The sequence below is a fragment of the Harpegnathos saltator genome, unplaced genomic scaffold, assembly GCF_003227715.2.
Source record: "Harpegnathos saltator strain DR-91 unplaced genomic scaffold, Hsal_v8.6 scaffold8, whole genome shotgun sequence".
Classification (NCBI taxonomy): Eukaryota; Metazoa; Arthropoda; class Insecta; order Hymenoptera; family Formicidae; genus Harpegnathos; species Harpegnathos saltator.
Genome location: NW_020230648.1, coordinates 892130 through 912500, shown reverse-complemented (window position 1 = coordinate 912500; position 20371 = coordinate 892130). Strand labels below are relative to the sequence as shown.

General features: G+C 40.7%; 2 protein-coding genes across 2 annotated transcripts in view; one reads left to right on the top strand and one right to left on the bottom strand.

Annotated features, from left to right (window-relative positions):
• The window catches only part of LOC105190371 (alpha-tubulin N-acetyltransferase), a 21804-nt gene extending 3927 nt beyond the window's left edge, over positions 1 to 17877 (top strand). The window contains exons 2-8 of the mRNA XM_011153097.3: positions 1662 to 1811; positions 2681 to 2852; positions 10333 to 10474; positions 11942 to 12044; positions 12129 to 12216; positions 12783 to 12829; positions 16125 to 17877. Coding sequence (XP_011151399.1) covers positions 1662 to 1811; positions 2681 to 2852; positions 10333 to 10474; positions 11942 to 12044; positions 12129 to 12216; positions 12783 to 12829; positions 16125 to 16431 — 1009 coding nt within the window. The 3' untranslated portion in view covers positions 16432 to 17877. The remainder of the gene's footprint in view (positions 1 to 1661; positions 1812 to 2680; positions 2853 to 10332; positions 10475 to 11941; positions 12045 to 12128; positions 12217 to 12782; positions 12830 to 16124) is intronic.
• Positions 17878 to 18602: 725 nt separating this feature from the next.
• Positions 18603 to 20224, bottom strand: LOC105190370 (phospholipid phosphatase 6). The gene is made up of 4 exons (XM_011153096.3): positions 19965 to 20224; positions 19488 to 19622; positions 19303 to 19402; positions 18603 to 19231 (listed from the first exon to the last, which is right to left on the bottom strand). The coding sequence occupies exons 1-4, from the start codon at positions 19971 to 19973 to the stop codon at positions 18837 to 18839; spliced, it is 639 nt and encodes a 212-aa protein (XP_011151398.1). The 5' UTR covers positions 19974 to 20224; the 3' UTR covers positions 18603 to 18836.
• Between the last annotated feature and the right edge of the window lie 147 nt (positions 20225 to 20371).

Sequence of the window (20371 nt, the reverse complement as noted above, 5' to 3'; positions counted from 1 at the left end):
TCGAACAGGTTAATGAAAAGCGACATGAGACATCAATTGCGAACATCTAAGAATAATTACACTTCAGTCGAACGCTAAGCGCTTCAAACAGCAAGAGTCTGAGAGTCAGCCGAATGTTCGACTGAATTTTAACAAGTTCTCTCGGGTGCTCGCAATCGCATCTCGTGTTGGTTCTTGCTGGCTCATTTGATCCATTCTCCACAGCCGAGAATCTTGGCAATTTGGTGGAAAGAATAAAATCAGTCAGGAAGGATAATCTCCTGCGGCTGATCCGCGCTTGAGCCCGGCTACGAAATCATCCATTATGCAAATTTTCTCCGGTGAAAGACACTTTTGTAAGATTGAAATTTAAAATTGAGAATTGAAGTCAAAATCTAAAGTTCGAGATTGTATTTTCGCAGGACTATCCGCAGTATCGCGATTACTCAGCCAACGTCGATTCATCATTGTGTTTCGCGCCTACAATGCGATGACCGAAAAACGTGTAACGTCGATGGAATAAATTAACCGAATTTGTGTTGCAACACGAATGTTTGGCACGCGTCCAAACTGCTAAAGAATTAGGTCGTCGCTTGTAACCGCATGTCGTATTACACGAGAGAGGAATTATCTTTTTCTTCCTTTCATTCCTTCTTTCTTCCTTTTTACAATTGTTTGGCAGATCCTCACTGCAGCGGCTTTCTAATGCATAATTTCACAGAATACCGAAATATGTCGCAAAAATGGGAATTAGAGATAAGATAAGATTTTACGGTCGATCGGAAATTACGGATGTTAATTTTCACTCCTCGCTGCATAATCGTGGCGATCGATTTCACGGCGATGTAATATACTGAAAAAAGAGAAGAAATATGTGAGTACTGAAAAATTCTACAGTTGCAGATATCGATCGAGACTTGCACGCAGGCAAGTCTCGATCGAGATATAACGTCGCCGTTAATCTTGGCCTTCGGAATATTTCGTTCCGAACTTCGCGAGAACATCGGAATGAATTTCTCGCCGGCGAGAATTACGCGTACGCAGCGTAAGAGATGAAGAAGGATGAAAAGTGGAGCGGCTGTTTCGTGCTATTTCGGCGATAAACCGTGGCGTGTGATCTACATAATCTACGTAGCCTTTGAAAAATAGCGGTGTCCGACCGAGATGCTGGATCTAATTCGCGTTCGCAAGAGACATTTGTTGCTTTACGTCTTGTTACTTCGTTGCACCAATGTGCCGCAAAGTCCGCTGAATGAAAGGCTGAAACGAAATCGGCAACCGAGTCATTTCGTGATTAGAGGAAAAAAACCTTTCGACCTTCCGTTATTTCTAAAAAAATTTTATTTATTATAGTTATTTTAGTTATTTTTAAAAACATTTAACTAAAAAAATTCTAACTAAAAAATATTAAACCTAATCTTGTTTGTGCGGCTCCGCCGAGATTTTTGTCGGATTAGTTTCTCGCTCGCGTCAGGGTCCTGCGTGCTGGGTTCTACTTTCTTTTTTTTCCGGACCAATTGTTAACTTAGATAAGGAGAGCGAGACGAGAATAGTCACGTTTTTTAGCTTTCATCGATCGGCCTAGAGTACTTTGTACATTAACTGCGATTTCGTTTCCACATTCGCAACTTGTGAATTATCTCTCATGTTCTCGACTGACTCGTCTCTTTCTTCATTTACAGCGAATGTCAAAGACAGTTGAGCAGAATACTGGATGACATGGGCGAGGCATCGGCGAGGGCTCAAGGCCTCAACAAACCCATCACCAGTGCCCTGAAGCTCCGTGACACGGATCACACGGTTTACCTGCTCGTGGATAACGAGGCAAACAAGTGAGTGTTTCTCTCCCTCTTGAGCCGCGTAGACCTGGCCGAGGTGTGACTTTCAGACAAATTTTCCGAACTGTGCCCTTTTCACGAGCGACGCTACATTCACCTTCGTCTCTCAGGCCTTTTCATATTGCGCGTTGCTTTTCTGTCTGGAGGATTAAAAAATGTCGCGATACCGAGAAGTGTCTCGACATAGCCGGGGTTGAAATGCGCGTTGCGGATTTTAAAGTGCTACAGAGCAGAAGTGGGTGTTTCCCAGCCGGGGGGGGGTTACAAACTCGTGTAGGACGGCCCGTGGATCGATGTGCTGGGCTCCGGGGGTGGCTCCGACTACGGATATTCACCTTCCAGATTCCAAGACCACAGACGACATGCGACTCTCAACTTGAGTCTCAGCTGCCTATGCAATTCGCTTGAAAGGAAAATCCAATCATCATCGTTCTGTTAATTCTTGCGTATTCTTTCTCGAATACTTCGTCGAACGTCTATATATGTGAAGAGAATAGCACATTAGAGTCATGTATAATTTTTTACTTAGAGTCATTTGAGAACTATGTTTGCGGTAAAATTCTCAGAAGCGATTTGAAGGGTCCTCCTCGTTACTGAAAGTGATGAGGAAAACATTCGTCTCACTGAAGGCGAAGAAACGTATCCAGAGATGACGTGACAACGATTCCCTGATTGGCAATCACTGATCTGTATCTTCGCGAAAATGGCATGAGTTACGCGTCAGTCCATACGCAGATATTACGCATCATTTAGCAATCATTAAGACGACGTAACGACGCAACTGTCCTCCAGAAACCGAGATCGCTCTGCGATCGTGAATCATCCGTGCGAGTAAATCCGCGTGAATATCTTCGATGTTGCAGCGGTCTAGGTTGCGTGGTGGGTTTGCTGAAGACAGGATCGAAGAATCTGTTTCTCTTCGACGAGACGGGGGTGCATTATCAGCTGCAGGCGAGGTGCATCTTGGACTTCTACGTACACGAGTCGCGGCAACGTATGGGTCTGGGCAATATCCTCTATCAACACATGTTATCCGTGAGTTTGATCGCAAATAATTTTTAGTTTCCATTATATAACACGAAGGCTCATATCACACGACAAGATCGATCAGTGAACAAATTTGGCTCGATTTCTGAGACAAATTTGATTTTACTACATCGGACAGAAACAGATTATTTTTTTTCTGGAAACATTGTTGTTGTTTTAACAGACAACATCCTGATATTTACCTTAGATTTTATTTTTTTGACGTTTTGGCGACAATCGTTTTGGCGACATTATCCTCTTAGAAAATGATTAGTTTACCGTCCAATAAAGCATCGAAGATTGAATCGAGCCGAATTTTTTGATGAATCACAATATATAATACATGAATTATACATCTGCTCAAATATCTACAGTATGATTCGCGGTAGTGAGCATCCCCCGCGAAATAAGAGGCGCTCGTTTTTCACAGCAATCTTACGCGCGAAACAATGAAATCCTCAATGAGTCGTTACTGCCGCGTTTCTGAAAAGACGTTCTCGCAGAAAAAGAGGTCGATTTAATTAATGGCGCGTCTCTTTCTTTCTCTCGATAATTGTATGTTAACGAGCCCGCAAGAAACAGGCCGTTCTCATATGAAGAGAGAGAAAGAAAGAGAGAGGGGGAGAGAGGGGGGAGAGAGAGAAAGAGAGAGAGAGAGAGAGAGAGAGAGAGAGAGAGAGAGAGAGAGAGAGAGAGAGAGTTCCCGCTGTAAGATACGAGCTATCTTTTCACCCCTTCGCTCGAAGACAAATCTCCGATGCGCCGTTACGAGGCGTAATTACTTCCTGCATGGGAGCAGAAGGCGTCGTGCGCGATCATGATCTAAATCACTATCGTTGAGAGGCCTCGTGCGAAACGAAAGCAGACCTGTCGCTGTAATCGCATTACGTGGCGACGATAGAACGAGAGCGATCTTTGCATTGCGGCAAATTGCTGTCGATTATTTACGGCAAATATTTATTTTAGCAGATTATTAACACGCGCAATATATAGTTTGTAATCGCACGAGTCCGAGGAGAAACATCGAGATAATTATACCGGAGAATGCGAGCATTTGGCAGGCTGTTGTTATCGCTTGTAATCCTGATAAAACAGGCGATAAATAAATTACGAATGTTTATCCAGGAAAACGCTTAAAAACATGCAGGATGTATGCAATCTATATTGATGATAACATTTCGCCGGTATGCATCGACGTGTGTGGTAAAAATATATAAAATATATAACATAGGTAAAAATATACAGGATGTCCCATTTTAAAAAACGCACCTCGATAATTCTTCAACAAAGCATTTTGAACAAAAATGTTTCGAACAAAAGTTGTATGATTTCAAGGGAAACATAAAACAACTATACTATTTTGTTTACAAATGGCATCACTTTCGAGATATTCGCTGATCATTACTTTTCTTAAATGGATACCCCAATTTTTTATTACACCGTTTTTTTCTACCGATTAATTTAAACAACTTTTGTCTGAAACATTTTTTTATTTGCCTAATATTTTTTGAGATGTTTAAGGAAAACTTGATAACTTTGTCAATATTTAATTCACGATATCTCGTTAACTATTTGTCGGAAGTAAAAGTAGTATTAGACATTTCTGTTCTATTTAATCCCAAGAATATATTGTTATAATAATATTCTGACTTTTGTTAACTTACTGACATTTGGAAATTTCAAAATCATCAAATTAACAAAAGTCAAGGCGCTATTGTAACAATATATTTTTGAAACTAAATAAAGTAAAAAAGTCTAGTACCATTTCTTCTTTCGACAATAAGTTAGCGAGATATCGTAAATTAAATATTGAAAAAGTTACCTTAAGTTTTCCTTAAATCTAAAAGAATATTAATAAGCAAATAAAAAATATTTCAGACAAAAGTTGTTTAAATTAATTGGTAGAAAAAGATGGTGTAATAAAAAATTGGGATTTCCATTTAAGAAAGGGATTTTCATTTAAGAAAAGCAATGATCAGTGAATATCTCGAAAATGGTGGGAAAGATTTGTAAACAAAAATAGTATAGCTGTTTTATGTCCCCCTTGAAATCATACAACTTTTGTCCGAAACATTTTTGCTGAAAATGCTTCGTTGAAGAATTATCGAGGTGTATTTTTAAAAATGAGACACCCTATATGTTTCTAAAGTTTCGTACTTAATTTCATGATAATAATGAGGGAAGTATTCCAAGAGCACAATTTATAGACTAACATGCTCTCTCAAAGTGAATCAGTGAAACTCACTGTCAATCAGCGATTATGCACTGATTGTCAGTGCTAAATATACCATTGAATTTTTCAGTGGTATACTTAGCACTGACAATCAGTGCATAATCGCTGATTGACAGTGAATTTCACTGATTCACTTTGAAAGAGTGAGCGATTAATATTTATTCCTTAAGAAGCGCGTCAGCCGTATATATTCATAATAAACAACAGAAATTACATTCCTCACGGTGAAATATAAAACGCGTATAACAAAGAGGAAAGCGGTGGAATCCGTAAGATGCTTTTCGTTCCGCTCGAGGACTCAAAACCCTGAAATCGGTGTCATGTGAGGACAAGCGCACAGGACTGTGACGAGAAGGCGGCCGTTCTTCTTTTCGCGTTTCTGCCTGCAAATCTTCGTCGGAATATAAAATTACGCACAATTAATTTCCCACGGAGAACACAGCGTTCGTTGCGTTCAGTGCAATTTCCGCGGCTGTATACATCGCGGCAGCATTGTGTTGTTGCGATAGCTTGGAGTCGGAGTTGCATAAAGTTGCCGGTCTCGCGATTTTTTCCACCTTTCCTTCTTTTCTCCTGTTTTTCCTCCTCCAACTCCGCGGGGTCAAGATAATCCGTTATACGTTATTATAACGAAGAATGCCTGGTATAGCGGTGGAGAACAGCGTTCTACAGATAGAACGGTACGCGCAAAACCACGAGGCGAGAGCTCTCGTGTGTCATCATGCACAACCGGGCTCGAAGCACTTGCCGGGATTGTGCCACGCATAACACGCATCGGTTGCGATGAACGAACGAAATCAAAACCGCGGCCTGAAACGCGATACTGCTCGCCGGCTAAAACTCACGACAATTACTTGCGATTGTATCCCTTCACTCGCGTTAAACCGTGACTCACGACGTCGAGGGTGCGACGTCATAATTATTCGTGTTGTCCTAGCGTTACGGTTCAACGCAGCCGAAGATGTGCGTGTCACACTTGTTGCGCAATAAATTCTCGCACGGCGGGAAATTTGTCATCGCTGGAGAACGCGCCGGTAAAATTACGCAAACTGTCTCACAACGAACGGCCAAGAAAGAGGGGGAGCGAGAGACGGAGAAGAAGAGAATCAGGACGAGTTCGTTAAGAGGAAATTAAATAACGAGGAAGAACGCGGCGTTTATTCGCGCGAGCTTTCGCCAAGCGCGGAGATCGGTTCTAAATTGCTCGCACACGAAATCTTTAATTATACGTGTTTTTTGCGATTTTTATCGCGGATGCGGTTTGCACATTTTTCTGTGAAAGCAGAATGTGCTGGGTCAGACACAAAGGCGGACTTACGCCGCGTGACGACCGGCTCTCTTGCGCGAGCGAGCGCACCCGCACTCGAGACGTCTATTTTCTCTTCTCTTTACGCACGATAATGTACTTTTTTTCTCCGTATCTAGACGTTCGGCGCATCGCAGATCTCGTTTAATATCAATTTAACTCACCGCATCGCGAAATACGACCTACTACCGTTGCCTTCATTGTCCTCACCGCGGAAATTATGGAAGTCATTTTGGATTTCGCCAATGTTAAATGCATTTATTATCGCATTAAGAACGCTATGAAAAGATACACGTAATATATAACTCAGATGTTGAGAATTCAATTAAACGGTCGGCTTTACTATAGATATTATTATTATCTATATTATAATATATATTATTAGGTGTACAAATGAATAATCCAAATTATTTTAAGCAGTTATGAAATCAATTTTAAATTGAATAGATTTTCCCGCTCTTTTGTGATTATGCAATGTTAATATAGTTATTAAAAAGAACATATAGTTTGGCGAAAGGCCCAACATAACCTTCAAAGTATTCAGTGCCGGTGTGAAGTTGGCACCTCATTTTCTAGCACCGCAAGTTTTAGCGATAGTTTCATTGGCACCCACAATAGTTCTACAGTTCCTGATAGGTTATACCAATAGTTCAGCCGAATTAGTTAACAAAATGGCAGATTGAAAATATGAGGTGCTAACTTCCCGTAGCACCGCAACTTTCAAAAAAACCCATTTCAAGCACGAAATTTTAGTATATAAATAATTTACTCTTGTGATACGGTACTGGCGCTGAGATTTAAAAATTATTTAAAAATAGTTAAAGGCCAGCACCCGCGACGGGACCAACCTAAAGCGTTGGAACTATTGTAGAACTACTAAAAGAAGCCCAGAAGTCGGCTGGGACTGGCAGCAGACTCATACTTTACTCTTGTGCTGCGGTGCTGGCTGTAAGATTCAAAAATTATTTGACAATAGTTAAAGGCCAGCACCCGCGACGGGACCAACCTAAAGCGTTGGAACTATTGTAGAACTACTAAAAGAAACCCAGAAGTCGGCTGGAACTGCCAGCAAACTGATACTTTACTCTTGTGATGCGGTGCTGGCGCTGAAATTCAAAAATTATTTAAAAATAGTTAAAGGCCGGCACCCGCGACGGGCACCTAAAGCGTTGGAACTATTGTAGAACTACTAAAAGAAACCTAGAAGTCTGCTGGAACTGCCAGCAAACTGATACTTTACTCTTGTGGTGCGGTGCTGGCGCTGAGTTTCAAAAATTATTTAAAATTGGTTAGAAGCCAGAACTATTCCTAAAACATATCAGGAACTATAGAACTAGTCTAGAACTTCATGCTTGAAATGGGTTTTTTTGAAAGTTGCGGTGCTACGGGAAGTTAGCACCTCATATTTTCAATCTGCCATTTTGTTAACTAATTCGGCTGAACTATTGGTATAACCTATCAGGAACTGTAGAACTATTGTGGGTGCCAATGGAACTATCGCTAAAACTTGCGGTGCTAGAAAATGAGGTACCAACTTCACACCGGCGCATTCAGTTCAGTACAGTCGAAAATGGCAACAGATAAGATGCATATCCGACACTGCATTCTTTACGAATTCCAACAAAGAAAAAATGCTGCAAGAGCGTGCGAATCGATTTGTTCTTTTCTCGGCGAAGGTGTTGTATCGTACGATGTGTGCGCATTTTGGTTTAAGCGGTTTAAAAGCGGTAATTTCAGTCTAATTGACAAACAACGCCCTGGAGGCCCTCCGAATTGCGATAATGATGATTTGGAACAATGCTCGCTGAGAATTCGGCACAAACACAAAAAGAGCTTGCAGAACAGTTGGGAGTAACGCAGCAAACGATTTCCAAACGCCTACATGAGATGGGAAAGATCCAGGAAGAAGGAAAATGGGTGCCTAACCGCATGAACTCACTGAAACCAACAAAAATCAACGAGTGACAGCGTGTCTTTCTCTTCTCAATAAGCAGCGTCGAAAGTCTTTCTTGTGGAAAATCGTTACGGGCGATGAGAAATGGATACTTTATGACAATCCGAAACGCAGAAAATCATGGGTAAATCCCAGCGAATCATTAAAATCGGTCGCAAAACCCAATCGCTTCGGCAAGAAGGTTCTTCTCTGCATTTGATGGGATATGAAGGGCGTGCTTTATTAGGAGTTGTTGGAACCGGGTGGAACAGTTATTGCGGACTGCTACCAACGTCAATTAATCTGCTTGAGTCAAGAATTGTAACGAAAACGCCCGTATACTGGCAAAGGAGAACGTCCAGTGAAATTGTTGCATGACAACGCCAGACCACACATTGTTTCCAATACAAAAGACACCATAATGAGTCTTGACTGGGACGTCTTGCAGCACCTGGCGTATTCACCAGACATTGCTCCATCCGATTATCACTTGTTCCGGTCGATGCAACACGCCTTGTCCAATATGCACTTCCAATCAGTGAATGAGATCTGACAATGGCTTGACGACTTTATCGTGTCTAAAGATGTAACATTTTTCCGAGATGGAATTCATCAGCTGCCTGAAAGATGGCTTAAAGTTATAGAAAGCAACGGCGAATACTTTGATTGAACAATTTAATTTACTTTCTTTTAAAATAAACCTTGAATGTAGCTGAAAAAATTGGATTATTCATTTGTACACCTAATAGATGTAGATATTATTATCTTCGTCTTATTACAGTTAGTCTTATTACAGTTGGTAAAATAAGCAAGAAAAGATGAATCCAGGAAGAAAAGGAAGAAAAACTCAGAGAGAAAAGAAAGGAAAGGAAACTCGAACACACAAAAGAAAAGAAAAGTTGCTAAGGATGAAACTTGTTTCATCGATCACGCGAGTTTCTTGCGTTTTCTCGTGAAATGCGAGACGCGGAAAACCGGCCCGGTTTTAAACACGATATTGCCGTTACGATGGCAAGATCTGTAAAAGCGCATGAGAATTTTGTAGGTAAAGAATCGGACTCCCTTATCTCCCCTCTGTCTCTGTTTCGCACGTGCGGTCGTAATCGCAATCAAAGAAAATGAGCCCGTTTCTCGACTGCTGCTATCCCGCGAGTCGCGCGCGGCTGGAGACCTGCGATATCGCGCGTAAAACGTGACCGATCTTAAACAGGCGCGTGACAAAAGGTCATTATACATGAGCAACTAGAGGTGGGTGTTACGCTCGAGGGGGTTAACTCGCGAGGTGACTGAACCCGTCCAGCCGGCCCGTTTGTTTCGGCACGGTTCGCCGATTTGGTATCTGCCGGTCGCGACCGCACGATTTCCGTCTAATTCCAGCTGTTTTTACGCGGAACTGATACTAGAAACCCGGTTTTCCGTGCTAAGTACGATAAATCGCTCGGCCGCGGCGCGACCACGGCTCTCACCGAGCCATGAAAGTTAATCACACTTGCTCGCGCGCGTGGCTCGCATTATTCCGTACCGCGTCACGTGTACGTGAATACGTTAATCAGTCAAATTGAAGCCTGTCGGACCAGAATATAACGGGAAATATTACTAGTCATATACAGCGTATTGAACTAGTTATTACGCTGGTGTGATTACCGTCGATTTCTCCTTTTTCTCTTGCTCTCCCTCTCTCTCTCTCTCTCTCTCTCTCTCTCTCTCTCTCTCTCTCTCTCTCTCTCTTTCTCTCTCCCCCCCTCTCTCTCTTCTGACATCCTTCTTTCTCTGAACATTTCATGATGAACATTCCAAATGTGTCTCAACATGAGCGCTATGTCTTTTCGTTTGATTTTTCTTTTTTATCATTTTTTCGCAATGCTCTCGGAAAGATGCACGCCTTGAGCGATGATAAAAGTAATCCATCAATCGGTTGATCTTTTCTTTAATTATCTTTCTTGCTTCCTTATTCATATGTTTGCTTTTTGTATTTTTTCCTGGTCGATTTGTAGCAACAACAACAACGATGTTGCAGGAGGAAAATATCAGGCCGGTGAAATTGGCTATCGACCGACCGTCGGAGAAGTTCCTGGCTTTCCTGCGCAAGTACTACGGGCTCTCAAAGATCGTTCCCCAGAATAATAAATTCGTCGTCTTCGAGGGATTCTTCGATGACGGTACGTAAATTATTTCGTCTGCGCCGAGATACATACGAGTCCCGGCGAGAGAGTCGGACGTAAATCTCCGCGTTGAAAAAGGCATGACACTTGATTTCTCTCACGGAAGCGTCGTGAATGACCACAATCTTGGTCGATGCTCCATGACGTGCGCGTCCAAAAATAAGTCCCGCGTAGAGACCACCGAGCGTGTCTCAGCCGACCGTTGCTTTCGCGTTATCATTAATATCAACAAGAAACATCCGTGAGATTTGCATATGAGACACGTGAACCATGTATCAACAGAGTCCAATCTGTCGTAGAAAGCGAATAATAATCGAATCGGCTGATCCGGAAACGGCCCTAGACCCCGTTTTTTCGCGAAGATAAATTTCGTTCGCGCGAAAATTAGACGTTCTCGTCGAGCTCTCGTCAAGATAGATCGCGCCGGAGCACGCTGATAATAATTGATAACAATCCTCTTGTCTTCCGAAAGACTCATTCTTTATGACTCATGCTATCATCGAGACGACCGATTCGATTATCTCTCGCTCCCAGCGAGCAAGTCTTCAAGGTGCGCGTCGTGCAGACGCAAGGTCGGACATCGTCGGTCTGGTTTCGAGCGAAGGTCGGGCCGCCCTACGGGCGAGCGTGTGTCGAGTTTCGCATCCTAAATCGGCGATACTCGCTCTCTCGAGGGAGGCTCTGAAAAAGATCGCGGCCAATGCCACGCTGAGGACGACTAATGTCCCGCTTACGGTCGTGCTCGCGATCGATCGGGCCCGTCCCGAAGCGTCGCGCCGCGACACTCTGGTCATACATTTAACGCTGATTATGCACGAGCCGCTCCAATTCTGTTGATAGCGTTGAACACGCGTCCCTCGAAAGATTGATGTACCCGGGCGCTCACGTCCGCCGAAAAATGGAACGCGAAAAGTGCGGAAAGGAGGAAGCGTCGTGACGACGGCGAGTGCTGGTTACTATGATCGTTGAGCGTACTTTAAAGGCTGTTTGAAGTATAAAAAGAGGGAGATTGCGAAGAAACGAAGGTCAATAAAGCGATCGCAGAGTTCGTGTCCACACGGTAGAACGGGGCGAATTGCGAATCGATTTTGCTCTATTGAAAAAAGTGTATTGAGAAATAGGTACGTGCGATACTTTCTGTCAACATCATCATCATCATCATCATCCTCCCGCAAAGAAATTATTTGTTGCAAGCATCAACCTGCGTGGCTGTCATTCGACCGTTCGCACATCTCAACGATTGATATGTGACAGCTTTGACAGTGTCGTTCCTAAAAAACAGAGTCGGTGATAGGCTACTCGACGCGTCATCGAGCGAATTTCCCGCGATCTTTCTCGAATTGATGAGCCTATGACATTACGAATGAATTTATTCAGCCGACAGAGTCTTCGTTCTAGTCTCCATTTAGACCTTGCGTTGTGTGATATCGTATAATTGAAAGATCTCTGTTTCGATATTCGCAGAAAATCGAGACGTAAGAAGCAACAGATACAGTCTACCTCCTCGAGCGAGCTTGGACGACGGGACGCCAAGCAGCAATAACAACAATAACATTAACGGTGCCAGGTGAGTACATCGCCAGCCGAGGCGACAGATGCATGAGCCCCCGTGGCGTCACAGTTAGACGATAATGATTTTCCCTTTTTTCAGGTTCAACGGGGACCCGTACGTGCCGGCCGTTTCGCGCAGCTCGTTCGGCAGATATGCCGCGGCGCGACCACCTTGTTCTATGGCAAATGTGAGTATGACAATATAGAACGATGTAAAATGTAACGTCGCGATCCTTCCTCAGCGGATACTCCTCGTGTTTCTCATACGTCAACGTCATCGGCGCGTCCTTTGCTTGGAAAATCGCGATTCTACCGCGAAAACGCAGTGGGGAACTGTCGACCTCTCGCGTCTGCCGCAGCGTCGTTGTTGAAAACGGGACGGATTTTTGTCTTTGTAGCGGAAGTTAAATATTCATTTCTCGATTACGTCGAGTGCAATAAAGTGTGAGGAAGAGCATTCTTACGGCGAAATGAATAATGCATCGCACATAAATCTGTCTTTCTCGCTTGACTTTAATATCAGCGCGCGCTCGGCGCGACTAATCTCCATCATCCCAGGTCATCTTGGCTTTTGATATTCCTTTGCGCTTGCGAGAAAGAGAGAGAGAGAGAGAGAGAGAGAGAGAGAGAGAGAGAGAGAGAGAGAGAGAGAGAGAGAGAGAGAGAGAGAAAGCTAAAACGAATCTCGCAAGCCCACGGCTTTTGAACGTTGTAACATCGCAGCTGGACTAATCAACGAGTCGCTTTCTTTTAGATAATCCATAACACAGCGATACTTGGTCAGTCAGCCGAGCGCACCGGGTGAGTAAAATTCATGCGGTGGTCGTCGAGAGACGGTCCGCAATCAGCCTGCAAAACGCTTGCCTTCAGTTACTTTGATATTTCTAACGAAAGATTATTATTATACGTAATAACGATGTTATACACAACACACACGCACAGATATACGTGAAGATGTACACATTATGCATAACATTTTTTTTTATTGTGACGTGAGGAAAATAATATTTTCTGGGCTTTTCACAGTGAAACTACATTTTTGTTTTCTTTCTTCTCTTCTTTTATTTTTGAGAGATCTTTGGAGAAGTTGTCGCGAGGCAGTTACACAACAGACTTAGCAAATTTGTTTTATTTATTTATTTATTTTCACAGTGTCGCATCGTAAGCAAATGTCTTTTTAACGAAAGCACCGTTCGAGCTTTTATGAATCCCACTAAGAATGTTCGAGATGCTTCGAGACTATTATTCGCTGCGATAACGCATCGCGTCGATGACTGTTCATCCACTTATTTTATCATTCGCGATCACCCATGCATCGTGCCGATGGAACCCTCGATTAAATGTTTAATCAAAGGTTCAATTGGAAATGCGTTAACACACATCGTTAAGTGATGCTTGGATGCTGAAGCAGCTTGCCGAAACACTATTTTTACACTGAATACACGTAAATGCAATCTCTTATCAGGGCATATCTAAGCGGGCGTTAAGTGTTTTCTCAGTTACCTCGGTCATCCAAATCCCAGATTTCGAAATGGGACCATTGATTTCGTGAACCCGCAATGTTCCATATATCGGATGAGATGTAAATAGCACAAAAACGAGCGTAAAATTGTTTCGACGTGTTTTTTTTTTATCCAAATAAGATTGTACCAACGTCGTACTCTTTAATTCTCGACATACCTGATTAACGATAGACGCATATAAAATATATAACTTAAAATCTGTATATTATATATTGAAGAGATTGCTGCGATAGTAATTTTAATTTAAATAGAGTAACAGTATGAATAGGAGTTGAAAGAATATTAACAGTTCAAAAAGGAAAACAAAAGTGTCATCTCGTCGTGAATGAGAACGTGTAAATATGAATTAGTTGCATAAAGAGAAACGAGAGGGGAACAACGAGATCGCGAACAATGTTGAACTTTACTTTTGTGCGCTTAAAGCCCGGGACTCGTTTACATTCCAGCCTAATTTATATATGAGTATGTACATTATATTTATTTAACGCGTTTTGTGCAAATTGTAGCTCGTAAGTTTCTATGTAATCACAATTGGCACCTATTTATAAAAATACGTATGAGTTAATAAAATTTAATTTATTGATTTCGTGCACGTAGTTGAAATTTCCTTTGCCTTAGATCGATGGATGTAAAAAGAAATACAAAAATAAGTGTATAAAACTGTGTGACAGTTTCAGTATTTTTATCCCTTTACTCTGTGCATGCAAAACACCTGAACTTTTTGATATTTTTCGTCGAGTGACATGGTTTCTCGAAGCGTTTTATTTTAACACCCATCTCGGCATGAGCGAAGCATGTTTATGTTGTTATCGAGTGCGCATATGATTGTACGAAATGGATATTTTCTCCTCTATATACAGGGTGTCCCATTTAACCTGACAAATCGTAATATCTGGAAAACTACATCTCGGATAAAAAAAGTTGGTAATGAAATTTATTCGTTTCGAAGGGGGACATCCAATGATATCAAACTCGACCTCCCACCCTACTCCAGGGAGGTGGGGATGGGGGGCAACTTTGAAATCTTAAATGGGAACCTCCATTTTTTATTGCAGATTCGGATTCTACGCCACAAAATATGTAAGTTTCGTCCGAAACTTTTTTTTTTATTCGTGATAGATGGCGCTGTAATCGCAAAAAATTAGATTTTCTGCAATTCTCCAGAAATGATAATTGGATTGAAAAATAAAAAAAATACCTGTTCAATATTTTTAAAAATATTTTTAAAAAACAATAACAGTTATTCCCCCCCATTCCCTCGGGGTAGGGTGGGTGGGTGGTAACGTTCAAATTTCAAATGAGAACCCACATTTTTCATTGCAGAATTAGATTTTACGTGAAGTTTTTATGGAAATTAATTATAAAATTACCCCGATGGTGAGAGGCGAGGGGACTCACCTAAAACAAGCACCCCGAAGGGAACAGAAAGCTACTACATCCTCGTCGTTGTTCCTGGGTAACGCTAAAAGTAGTTTCTCGGAAAAATTCAACGCTATCTATCACGAATAAAAAAAATTACTTCCATAAAAACTTCACGTAAAATCTAATTCTGCAATGAAAAATGTGGGTTCTCATTTGAGATTTGAACGTTACCACCCACCCTACCCCGAGGGGATGGGGGGGGGGATAACTGTTATTATGTTTTTTAAAAATATTTTTAAAAATATTGAACAGGTATTTTTTTATTTTTCAATCCAATGATCATTTCTGGAGAATTGCAGAAAATCTAATTTTTTGCGATTACAGCGCCATCTATCACGAATAAAAAAAAAGTTTCGGACGAAACTTACGTATTTTATGGCGTAGAATCCGAATCTGCAATAAAAAATGGGGGTTCCCATTTAAGATTTCAAAGTTGCCCCCCACCCCCACCTCCCTGGAGTAGGGTGGGAGGTCGAGTTTGATATCATTGGATGTCTCTTTTCGGGACGAACAAATTTCATTACCCACTTTTTTTGATCCGACATGGTTTTCCAGATATTACGATTTGTCAGGTTAAATGGGACACCCTGTATATTCTGTATTGCTATCGTAAAAATTATATTACCGAAAAGATTAATGTTGATGCCAACGAATATTCATTGTAAAATCTACTTCTTGTTTGCATAATCGTGTGTTCTTTACGACGTTTCCTTTGTTAATGCAAAGTTCAAAACTATGAAATAACGAAGTACATAATAAGAAAGTAGCGAAAATTTGAGCTGGAAAGCCAAAGTCTCTTCAGGCTTTTCTGTCATATTTAAACAGTAATATTATCCCGTTGCATTAACAAACGATCGCTGAGGCTGATTAATATACAACCGTCATTAAAAATACGTTCCACGTAATATTAGGCGTGAGACGACGAATTGTTTTACTGGGATTAGTCCTGTGTCGCGTAAGGAGTACATGTGCGTAGAACGAAATCGAGTTCTCATTAAAGAGAGAGAATGAGACAAAGATACGTTCACGGCGGCGAACGTTAACGAACTCGAGATCCGGGACAGAGAGACGTAATTGCATGCTGCTTACAACGTGTGTTGAGCTTGCCCAGGCGGCTGCGACACGGCTTGACGAGCAAGTTGATTTTTCAGCAATGAGAGTGGCAGCGCGTCATCGCCGCCGCAGCAGCTTCCAACAGCTTCGCCGGCGCCGTTGAAGCTGGAACGACCGCGTTCCTTGAGCCTCTATTCCGAGGAGGAGCAGAAGCAACGCAGCATCGAGATGACCACAGTGCCGACGCCCGTTGTGCCGGATAGCCAGCCATTCGTCCCGATCCTGCTAGAGGCCGAGAAGACGGAGAAAAACGTGAAGCCTTCGCCATCGTGCGGCCAAGAGGTTACCGGCACTAATCAACATGGGCACTTGGATCTCAAGTTCTACCATTCACCCTTGTGGTGAAACTGCTCGTCTGATATTCTTCTGCGGGCGAGCTGCTCGTTTCGCAGGCGGATCAAGTCGAGTCGAGTTAATGTTAAGCTCGGTTGACGCAATTTTCTTTTCCTCGCCTGTAGGTAGAAGCGTAAAAGAACCACGGAAGTGGGAGATGCAACCGCTAACTCAGGATAAAGACTTGTTAGTCCGCGGACCATTGCGCGCTGATCACAACTCGGACGATTGTAGTCCGAGCCAGAGAATGTGTCGTCTTATTTTGATCTTGATGTGGGAAGAAACGACAATGTCATTTCGTGTCCTGCGAGAAATTGAACATGGGTCAAGAAGGATTAAGGAGAAGTTTTATTCGTTGTAAACTCTGTTTCTTCGTTTCCTTGCGTTTTTAGATGCAAGATCGTTCCTTTAATTCTCTCTGTAAGAAAGTAATTGCAGACTAATATTTCTCTCCAGATAACGTAAATGTCCAAAGGACATCCTGCTCATTTCGGGCGTCTCTGGGTTTATTTTACACACTTGTATTGTCGCGATCAAGAAAACTGGGTTAGTTAGTTTCTTGTTGCCCCATGGCGAAAGAACAAACGCGTATTGCGACTAAAGGTACGAAGAAATCCAGAAAAACATCAGACAGAAAGATATCCAAGTATTTAACGACTCATTCTTGATTTCAAAGATATAGCGATTACTCTCACCGATTGAGTACCCACGTTGAAATTTTTTTAATCTACTTGGGTGAGTGCGTGTGTGTTGTGTGTGTATATGTGCGTGTGTGCGCGCGGATAACTTATATCAGAATATACCCCACGAAAACAGAAACGTTGTATCCACGTGAAATCCATGTGTAGATTCCACGTGAACGCAACGTGCGTTCCACGTGGATTCAATGTACGTTTTAGTGGGGTACTTGGCATGTGGCTGGCACGAATTACATGCTCATATCTGTTCGGGGAATAAATTAATAAACACGAATATAAAGCCAACGCTGAGAAACGATGAATATTGATCGATTGTTGCCGTGTTTTGCGGGAGGGTGAATACAGTCGCCCCATATAGAGGATAGTTCTAGATTATCCTATTATGAAGGGACCTTGTATAACAATATGTAGCGTAAACTTTTATGGCTTTTGCAATTTTACGTCGAGACAATAGCTCTGTGGATTTTTTTTCTTTTTCAATTAAATGTAAACTATGTAAGAAGTTACAAATGGATGAAGCATACGGATCTTTTCGCGTAGTTTCGTCGGGAGAATTCATCGCGCATTTATTCCCCACTTGTGACGAACTGTTTACATGTCGGTAGAATTAAGTTAGCATATGTATGTACAATAAATTATAGACAGAAACAATGGCACAATGACACGTAAAATGTAGACACGGTGATTATCTTACTGTACAGAACGTCTATGAATTCGCGAGAAGTGCATTCACGCGTGCGGCGCTTCTCTTCTTGTACATTATTTATTTATTTATTTATATTTCGATTTATTTATAATATCGAACAAATGAAAGGTACTGCATACAGCATTTCCGTGTATGTACAATGTCTTTGTTTCGAATTAATACGACTGACGATATACTTGTTAAACGATGCATACATAACGCATAAACGTTTTTGTGTTCTCACATGAGACACTGAGAAATATTATATAATGTGCATGGAAATTAGTTTAGTTGTTATATCGATATCGTAGAGCTGACATAACGCCGTAATATGTTAAATTTATATTACCAATCGAAGACTGTCCATGTAAGACCGTATGAAAACGCACAGTATATCATGCGTGAGTATAAAGGTACTCATTAACATTTCAGAATGTACAATCCAAATAGAGGGACATTCTACAAAGATTACAAGGACTATTATTAAAGAAATGGATCAGTACGGATGAATAAGTTTTATGTCGGGCTCATTAACTTGCAAACATTACCATAAACTTAATGTAATGGAATTAATAATCGATACATGTAGAAATACAATAAGTTTAGACAAACATTTGAACAGCGATATCCGTATCACCCTCCGTAGCTGAGTTTTATATAATAATCCTTAGAGAAAGGAAAAGAACGCGATACGCGTAACGAACAACTTTACAATAAAGAAAGACTCTGCTTCGATAATACAATGTTAAAAGAAATGAGGATATATTTGTCTTTTACTTGATAAGAAAGAAATAAATGGATAAGGATTAAAAATTTGTCGGTTTATTTCATAATATTCAACGAATTTACAAAATAACAATCGTCAGTCAGTCTATCACATCATCTTATAATCACACATTCTATTTTTTCATCTTTATGAGGCTATTATGTTTAAATTGATCATAAACATATGAGTATATATTACATAATACAAAGTTAAATATCTTTAGATTATTTATAATAAAAATGATAAGTGCTATAAGAGATAACTGTATTCAAACATCATACTCTGCTCCAGACATTTTTTCATCAGTGATCCATGAAACCAAATTCACACAAGTCTCTTGTTCTAAATATATATATCCTATTAACAGGCCTTCAAAAATACCAAGTGCTATACCTGCCAGAACATCAAGTATATGATGTCTTCTCATCAAAATTCTGGACATGGATATAGAAAAAGACCATGCTAGCAAAGATGGTACACATAACAAAGCTACAGGCCACAAATAGATGAAGGTATATACAATAAATGTTGCTCGCGATGCATGCCCAGACGGAAAAGAATATTTATCAGGACCTATACAGAAAATATCGTCGTTGGTCGAAGGACGTCTCCTTCTTGTTATTGCCTTTAATACAGCTACCAGAATGATGTCGAGTATCAATCCTGAAAACAGTTCTTTTCTTGATACATGTTCCTCATATGTGATATATATTGCAATTTTACTCTGAATTCACCTATAAAAAGGTTTACTTGCAACTGATAGTAATTTTTGTTAGCCAAAACCCAGATAAACATGAGAGTAGTTACAAGCCATACTATACCATGACATGATATCTAAGAAAAAATAATGAATACATTGCAAGATATATGTTTATGATATAAGATACAAATCACTTGTACAAAAAGTTGGCAATCTTACCTCCAGAGCTCTGTAATGTATTTTTAGTTGTTTCAGAGGTAAAAAGTGTTCTACTCGATTAACAAAGGCATTACTTATGTAGGCGTCAATTGCTAAAATCTTTTTCAGCAATGATGGTACTTCCCTTTTCTCTTGCTGAAATGTAAAATAAATAATTTCTTTTACTTCTATATATAATTTTACATGTTTATAAAATGAGTGAAGTAAAAAATAGATAACTGTTGAAACAAATAAAAGATTAATTACAACGAAATAAAATTTATATAAATACAAATTACTGAAGATGCCAGATACACAGTAAATTTTACCAATATAAAATGTAAATTATAACAGCAAGAATGTTCAAATTTTTTTTTCAAATTTAGTATCGATACTGACACCGTATATTCGGCTTTCCCGCAAGATATTTACACCATATTTGTTATATGGCATGGAATATTCAAATAAAATTATAGGTTATAAGTAATTAATACATACTATTTCCATGTCGCTTTCTTTCGTTTGCTCGTACAACTGAATCGTACAAAGAAATGTTTCAAATATTTTTTGCGTGAATAGATGGCATCATCCGTCCTTTTCCGATCCGATTGCAGTATCCTATAAGTAACTGCTGTGCAATAGCTATCTCATGTAGTCACTTCGGGCAGTATAGCAGACGATTTATCTGCAAGTGTACCAACTTTTTGTGTACTTTGGTGTGCTTTAGTGTACTTATACACTACAAATGGCTTACCAAACGGAGCAGAAGTATCACATTGTATTATCAACAATACAAACTATAGTCTATAGTCTAAGTCGTTCTTTTATTAAAATTTTTCTCTTATATAACTTTTGATGGCAAAACTTTATCAACTGCATAATTATAACTATAAATATAGATTGAA